Source organism: Crotalus tigris, unplaced genomic scaffold (genome assembly GCF_016545835.1).
Source record: "Crotalus tigris isolate CLP2741 ecotype Arizona unplaced genomic scaffold, ASM1654583v1 scf7180000024117.2648584, whole genome shotgun sequence".
NCBI classification, from domain to species: Eukaryota; Metazoa; Chordata; class Lepidosauria; order Squamata; family Viperidae; genus Crotalus; species Crotalus tigris.
In genome coordinates, this window is record NW_024100394.1 from 533352 (window position 1) to 542328 (window position 8977).

The 8977-nt window shown below is 38.0% G+C and overlaps 1 protein-coding gene across 1 annotated transcript in view; it reads right to left on the reverse strand.

Moving 5' to 3' along the window:
* Nucleotides 1-8300, reverse strand: part of ERICH1 (glutamate rich 1) — an 81165-nt gene extending 72865 nt beyond the window's left edge. The window contains exon 1 of the mRNA XM_039322581.1: nt 8101-8300. Coding sequence (XP_039178515.1) covers nt 8101-8125 — 25 coding nt within the window. The 5' untranslated portion in view covers nt 8126-8300. The remainder of the gene's footprint in view (nt 1-8100) is intronic.
* Nucleotides 8301-8977: the final 677 nt, after the last annotated feature.

Sequence of the window (8977 nt, forward strand, 5' to 3'; positions counted from 1 at the left end):
AAGATGCAACCTTATTGCAACTTCCATACCCTTAGCAAAGATGACCATTGGTGAAGGACCTTAGAATTAGAGTTCACCAACAACTGAGGGGAACATTTTCTTAGCCCCAATGCACATTAAAGGTATGAAAAATATACTTCTTAGAAGCCTAGATCCAACCCAGATGAAATTCTGCTTGCTTCCAACATTATTTGGAGGCACAGACAGCTGTTATGTAGAACCATGTAATTTTTGTTATCAAATCATATTTGCTTAAAGACCTACCTACACAAACCCTTCTGAAATAATAGGTTTTGTAAACTGTCATTTGTTTAATGTATCTGGGTGAATACTTCATGTTTCTTTTAGCCCTTTCTATGTATGCTTAGTTTTTCTTGGCCTTGGCCAAGTAAAGGCCTATAGCTTTTCTTCTAATGGTAAATGGTAAATAGTAAATACCCAAAGTTGTCATTTGTCATTAATACTCCAGGCAGATTCATGCAAACAATTCACAACACTAAGAAAACTTCAATAATGCCATCTTTATCAGAAAAGCTGAGAAGAAAATGACATCTGTGCAGTAAGGATGAGTAATTGCCAAGAAAATAATAATTATATTCCTCAAGAAACAAAACCTTTTCAGTTTTTTTTTTTAAATTTCAGGCAAAAGAAAAGTTGGAAATGTAACTTGGCTCTCTTTTAAATCATGGACTGTTTGTATTCTGAATAAGGCACCTGAAACAATCGTTCTGTTCACAGTAACGACTGTGAACAGAAACCATATTTAAAGCTGCTTTTGTAGGGGAAAATTATATACAATGTGCCTGGGGAGATTTTTTTTCCTAGTAGTACTATTAATTTAGATATGCCTGTAGGCAAGCTTCTGCACATCCCAGTGTAAACAAGAAATATCACAGGGAAGGGAAGGTGGAGCAGCTTGTATAACTTTTCGAAAGAAAAACGAACACCTGGGCATATTGTTGCACAGTATGAACAGCATTTGTCACAAACAGAATGCACATATGCAGAAGAATATAGCAGCAAGAATGTAGTTTAGCAACCAAAGGCAAGGATGACATTTTCTAAACTTAATGAGGCTCTGTTGTATTTGTCCACGGCCCAAAATGCTGTCTCTATATCCCTAGTTTTCCTATCAATCACCTGCACCAGATATACACCACAGCATTCACAAATGAACAAACCCTGCACTCACAAATCAATCTCTTGCACTGACAGATTACATTCAATGTTCTCTATTACACTATTCCAATTTCAAAGGAATGCTGGCCAAGTGCAAATCTGTTTTCACAGACAAAGACTCAGATGTTAACAGTATTTGCCACTAGATCACATTTAATGCGGCCTACAACAGGGATGGACAATTTCATTCCTCAGGGTCTCTTGCAGCTTACCAATTCAGCTTTTGCAATATCTAGAACCCTCTGCCTCTACTGAAAACAACTGAGCATAGTTTTTGCTATTCTAGAACAGACTTAATACAATTTGAAAAAGCTAAGAAAAAGCCCCTTTAAATCCAGAAATCAAACCAACAACGTGCCTCAACCAATATGTACCATTAAGCTATCCACTGCAATTATTGCCTTCCAAACACTGTGATCTTTCACTATTCCTGCCTTACAATAATCTCTGCTAGTATTCAAACACATTACCATATGCCTTGGAATCCATCTGGTGTTTTATTTCATTATTCCCAACCAGTTTGAATTAAAAAAAAAAAAAACCTATGGTAACATCAATTAGCCTATTTCAGGCCCTTGAGAAGTTGAGTTTTGTCTTACCAATTGTCTTTCCTTTTATAGTTTCCAATCCAATGCTATGTTGGAAAGAAATTATGTAATAAGCATTTATGACAGTTGCCCGTCCCGGGGACATGTGATCATCTTTTGTGATCTTCTGGCAAACAGTCAATGGGGAAGCCAGATTCATTTAACAACCTAAACATTTACAGTAATTCATTTAACAAATGTGGTTAAAAAAAAAGCTCATAAAATAGAGCAAAATTGATTTAACAACTGTCTTGCTTAGCAACAGAAATTTTGGGTTCAATAGTGGTCATAAATCAAGCATTACCTGTGCCCCATTTCACCTTTATCCCTACAGATTATATTCTGAAGATTATATTAGCAGTTCAAAAACTTAAAGAACAAATAAAGTTGGGAAAAGAGAATACAATAGCAATATCTAATGGTAATACTTACAAGATGAAATTGCAGTGCAAGCTGCCCTAAGATGCATCCAGAAACTAATTACAAAAAATGTGACATCATCATAGGAGGTGCAGAATGCATGAAGAGAAAATTAGCCCTCTGTTTTGTGCTTTCACTAGGACCAATTACACAGTATACCAAATTGCCAAGTGGAAAACCAGTAACATCTGTTTGTTCCTTTTCTTTTTCTATTCAAAAAAAGCTCCTGCTAAAGAGAACCTTTAGAAACAACCTTGTCAACGAGCAGTAATTCATTACTATATTTATATAAGTACAGTTATCCATAAAGATGAATAGCTGGCAGCTCATAAATGTACTATTAAAATACCAAATGAAACAGTTAATAACATAAAAACATGTCGTTCAAAAATCGTTCAGAATTTTATACATAAAATCTTCCAAACAAAAATAAATGTTGTAAATATAAATAAATGTCTGAACGAAAATGTCTTTGCTGGGAATCTAAAAGACCAGAAGGATAACACTTGGCAAATGTCTTTGCAGAAGCCATTTTGATATCACTATAATAGAACTTTGCTCACTAATGATCAGCCACCATCACTTCATTTGGCAGAAATACTTACTAGAAACATATGAAAAAAAAGTCAGATCCTAAGCTATTTAGGAACTTGCTGGGTAATTTTGGGCCAGTCACTTTCTCACAACTCAACCCACCTCACAGTGTTGTTGTTGTGGGGAAAATAGGAAGAGGAAGAAGTACTATGTATATCTGCTTATATTATTACAATATTACATTATTCTTAAATGTAAGTAAGTAATATAATATAGTAAGTAATAATGTAATAATGTAATATTATATTATTACTTATAATGTAATAAGGAGTGAAAAGAAATCTAATAAATAAATATTAAAAAACAGCTATGTGAATTAGAGGTAGAAAAAAGCTACAGCTATTTTCAGATGTGTTGCAATTCATCGTTATAGTTTCACAGGGCATTCTATACAAGACTCACAAGCTCGAATCGCCAGCCCACAATGATTTTTATTTTGTCTATTTTCTCTCTTAATAAGAACAATACCTTTAATAAAAAAAATCTGGGCAAACAGTGCAGATCTCCAAATGTGGATCTCCTGTAACATTTCATGTCCATAAATTTCAGTAACTTCAACATCAATGAGACCCCTTGCTCAACCACTTCCCCTGAGAGAGGTTGTGAGCATTTTCACATACATATTTGCAAATGCATCTTTTTAAAAACTGTTCTTAAACAACAAGATATTTAAGCTTTATTTGAAAACTAGCTCTGTATCTCATCTTTGTTATTTCTATATTGTGAATGAGAAACATTTTCCTATATATAGTCACCTTCATATTTTCCTCTTTTAAAAATGGATATACAGGTATGCAAAATTCTGGGCTATAAAGTATGCTGACAGAAACACTAAATGTGTACATTTATTAATACATAATTCAGATAAGTATGTTTTTCACAAAAAGCTATGTAAAAACAAATGTGATATTAATGTTTTCAATTTAATAATAAATGCAAAGAATCTTTTCCTTGTCATTCTTGTATTACTACTTATTAAGAAAACTGGCCCTGGAAATTGATAAGAATTCAAAGCTAGTAGAAGATGGCTATTTTTTTTTTACTGTTGAAGGGACAACATAATAGAAAAATGAAGCCATCATCTGTATCATATGATATCTAACAAAAAAATATCCTAAATTAGTACTGAAACCTTCCATTAACCAATCTCTCATAAATATACTTCATCCAAGAAATAGGATACAAAAACAAACTGCCTATTTTGATAAAGTTTAGAGAAATATGTGATGGCAATAAAGGGGTTTTAATTTTCTGTTACCTTAGATTCTGCTCTAAGTTATGATTTACTAATTAAATAAGAAGCAAATAAAATTCTACAATGAAAAAAGAGCATAACCGACATCAATTATGTAAAAATTCTATGATCTGTATAGACTTGTGATGAGCTAGCTGATTTTGTACAAATGAAAGTTGAATCTGTTCCAGTCTCCCTAAAGAAAGGAGCCAAGAATTATAATGCTGCAGAAATTATTTTTAATTTGGAAAATTAATTAAAAGGGCAATTGAGAGGAGAAACATGAAGCATGCAGAAAAGACCGATGACATAAAATGTACAGAAGTAACAAGACAAAATACTTGAAGTTTGAACAGACTCCAGTATATTCCAGCAACCCATATTCCTTATTATACTAGACTTATCTAGTTCTCAGCCCAATATTAAACTTGTCTGTACTCATTGTGCTGCAGATTAAAAGAAGCTTTTCCTGCTAAAGGTGACAGGGACCCATTATAACAGGGTACATAAATCATATCTAATCACTTTTAGATTTTGTCTATAAAATCAGTATTGTTTTGTAGCACCTAGCGCAAGGAGAGAGCCAGTTTGGTATAGTGGTTAAGGCATCAGGCTACAAACTCTAATCCCATATGCCTGGGTGACCATAGACCAGTCACTCTTTCTTAGCCCTAAAAAGCAGGGAAGGGCAAATCATTTCTGAAAGGTGTTGCCAAGAACACTGCAGCAAATGCCCAGGCAATTGCCAGTAGTCAAGAATGAGTTGAAGGCCATAAACAAACAAGGACGGGCAAAACACCTGTCTCTGAGTGTTGTATCAGGTGTGTATGGTTTTATCACCTTCCCCTTGAATGGCTAGCATCCGCTGCTTCTCAGTTAAAACCAGATCTTTTCTCTGTTCCTCCTTTCCTTTTAAAATGTACCTGTAAAGATACCTAGCTTATATAAACCTAGTTGCTTCTTCCATCCCACCCCTTTCTCTTGTTCTCCCCAATTTACCCATTATACATGAGCATGATATTGCACTACCCCTTATGCTATTGAAAAGAGATGATTTTGCAAAAGAATTCAAGGAATGGAGAGATAAATATCTCCAAATTCCAAACAGTTTTTGTCAGTTTCCTTAATCTTCTCTTCTAGCCCCAAATGATATATATGAAATTCTTACAAATAAAACTTAAGAGAAGGGGAATTGAGGGCAGAGGCGAATTTGTGCAAACCTGAACTGGTGTGATGGTGAACTTCTGCGAGATGAAATGTTGCAATGGGCAAAAATGACACAGAATCAATAAATAAAACAGCTTGGCTCTTCCATGCTACAGATGACATTTACCAAGGGGAAGAATTGCACACTCTGGAGAGACGAACAGAAGGGTGCATTAGCACACCCATCAGTTAGAATCACATAATTTGGCCAGAACAGCTGTAAAGGAAGAGTGGAACTGACAGTAATTACATTGCTTAAGTTTTTTGCTGACCCAAAGGATAAGGTGTTCCTTTGCTTCAACAGCGAAGTTCCAATGGTAAATGACTCTATTGTTTTACAACCACTTCAAAAACCCTTATCTACATTTTAAAATTGTGAAAAATCTAGCTCTCTTTGTCATTCCTAATTTTACTGGAATAACTAAATGACACAGGAAACCTTTTAACAGATTTAACAGATAACCAAAACTAATACTGTAAATGCACATTTATGCTCTTTCCTTCTGTCCAACTGCTACTCTTCAGGTTTTCCCACTATCTGAACAGGTTGAACAAATCATAACTTAGTACTCCCAATGTTAGCATTAGTGACAAACTAAGATTTATTCCTCTAACAAGCAACTCATCATTGTTTACATTCTCTGGCTGGGTTCACACATACAAAGTGTTTAGAGACATTTTATTAGACATCTTCACATATAATAATGCATATCTTCATTGAGTTCCTTTGGAAATAATATGAAGAGATTCATTACTGCCTTCTCCCAGGATATTTTTTTTTACTTTCCAAATCTACCCTAAAGACTTTATATCTACCATATAAACACTAACCAGGTCCAACCCTGATTACTTTTTAAAGATCAGCCAAGGTCAGCTTGGTACTGCCATCTAGCTGAGCCTATACATCTTATACTGAGGTTCACTATAACTAACTTTGCCCCTCTCCCCTTAAAAAACACCCACTCTGGATGAGATTCTCTACTTTCACAATATTTTGATTTATAGTCAGGCTCCACAGAAGATATTAGAGCCAGTGGAAATAATTTATAATTTTCATGGAAATGTAGCCCCACTCATATCATGCCATTATGTTCCTGCCATAATACTGGTTCTATAAACTTCTCACTTATACAGGAATAATGACGTAGACCATGGGTGTCAAACTCACCACGTCACGTGACATGTTGTGATGTATCACAACTTTTTTTGCATTGCTGGAGCTGGGGTGGGCACAGCCTTTGCATGATGCAACCAGCCCGCGGACCAGCAGTTTGACAACCCTGACCTAGACATTGATTAAGGCACCAGGCTAGAAAGCTGGAGATTGTGAGTTCTAGTCCTGCCTTAGGCATTAAAGCTGGCTGGTGGGCCAGTCACTTTCTCTCAATCCAACACAACTCACAGAGTTGTTGTGAGGAAAACAGGAGAGGAAGGAAAATTAGGTACATTCACTGCCTTGAGTAATTTATAAAATAAAGGCGAGATATAAATACTAAATAAACAAACATTTCTGCATCTTCCATATTAGGACTTCCTTATGGCAGCAGATATGATGAATGCCATCCCACCAAAAAGTAGAGAAATACATAGCAGTCAAGAGTGCATTTTGGCCTATACTAGGCTAATGGTTGTTCATTGATATTTCCCTCTGAATCCAGCCAGAAGAATTTGAAACTTCCAAGATTTACTACAAAAATCTTCCCAACAGATTTACAAGCATAATTTTAGAATAATGCAACTCCGTTAGTAGGAAGGGAATTGATCACTCTATTTTATCTTCCAAGATTTAGTTATAGGGCTGATGCAAGTTATTTGCAGCTTGAAGAATAAGTTATCAACCTTTTCAGTTTAAATACCAAATCCCACTGTTGTCTTATTTTAACATTGACAACAGGACAGGCTATTTAACTATATCTGAAAACTGCAAGTTAATTTAGGGGGGACTGGGAGACCAGGTGACACTTTACACTTTATTCATGATAGTCTTGTCCTTGGGCAGTTACTACCCATTTCCCCCTACCCACTCTGGATGAGGCCGACTCACTTATGTAATAGTAGGTCTATCTCTGTAAATAGACAATTTCAATTTCAAAATTGTGGCTTGCTGCATTCCTGACAAATTAGCTTTATCTGGTATATAGATCAATTCATCTCAAGGTCCCAGGCATTCTTTTAAAAACATTAAAACTTGTATATGTATGTGATGCAATATTAGAGAAATAAAAACTAGTAATATATAATTTCATCAATTACTCACTGAAATATTTTTCAGCACTTGGCTGAAAAATAACAAACACATTTTCTTTAGCAATTGAAAGGACTCTTTTCTGACCAAGTTGACATTCAGCAATCCCAATTTTGGGATCTTAGGATGTGACTTCTTAATAATAGAGTCTAGTCTTTCCTGGTATGGCATTCCTCAGATTTGCTGGCTGGTTGATCATGCTTCCTGGCAACTGTGGGAATTACCTGGAGGTGGAACCTAAACAGATAAACCTTACTATGTCACTTGGCAGCTTCACTTCTATAGGACCTTACTTTGCCCACCAACCCATGTGGCAGGCATTATGAGCAAACCTAATGTCTCTCCTTCTCTCTCTCATCCACTGTTTGATGACCTCTTTCCACAGCTTCTTCCAATCTTCTCACCCCTTAACAGCAGAAAAGTCTTGAGGCTCTTCTCGTTAGCCTTTAGTGCCTTATCCACGCCCAAAACACAAACAAAGCCTTCTTCTCTACCGATCGCAGCAAACTCCACTACTATACTTGGGAGGAGGAGGGGGGCGGATATTTGTCCAGCCCGTCCCCGCTTGATCTCTATGCTTCCTGCACAGTGACGTTCTTGTTTGCCTGCTTCCCCAGCTCGCCCCGCCGCCTCACCTTCTCTCCTCCTGTTCAAGGCCATGTGTCCCAGAGAGGCGCACAAAAGCAGCGAAAGGCTCACACCCCTCACAAAGGGAGAATCATAGGCACCAAGTTGAAAACAGCCCTCCACGTTCTCCTACTGCTGCTAATGCTGCTGCTGAAGCTCCAACCTGCTCCCAGCTTCCTCTTTCCATCCGGGCGTATCTATCCGCAGAAGCCCTGGCTTCCCATTGGCCCTTGCGCTGAAGGGGGCGGTCTCTACGCCAGCGTTCCAAGGGCGGGAAGACCTCTCCCCTCTAGGGCTGCCTGGCCGCGGACTGAACCGCGCCTCGCCTGCCGAGCTCTGGAAGGGAGGGTGTGGGAGACCGTGCGCGGCTGCGCAGAACGTGAGAATTTCGCTTCGAGAGTGGTTCGGACAGCGGCAGCAGCGAGCAAACCCGCTTTGCTCAGCGCACAGCCGCTTTTTTTACGGAGCAGCCGGCTGCGCCTGGACCGCGACAAGGGAACTATCCAGAGGCGCCGTTTTCCGAATGTGTGTCGGCCGCGCGCGAGTCTATGAGACAAATACACCCGGGAGATAATGTTATTATGCATACTTCTCTGCCTCTTTTCTTCTTCTTCTTCACCTTCACTATTGCCACCACTGTTATTACCACTACTATCTCCTCCTGCCCCGGCTTCTCCTTCACCTGACTCGTTGAACGCAGCATGCAATCCACTTATACGCTAAATGAATAATGCACTAGAATGTCCGCGCTGAAAAAGGTAAGCGGGCAGCCAATGAGCAAGACCGCCCAGGACCCTCGTGTGATGATGGTGGTGTGGGGCGGGGGCGGAGAGGCAGGAGGGGGCATCTAAGGTTAGCCCCCACACACAACTTTCAAGTATATCT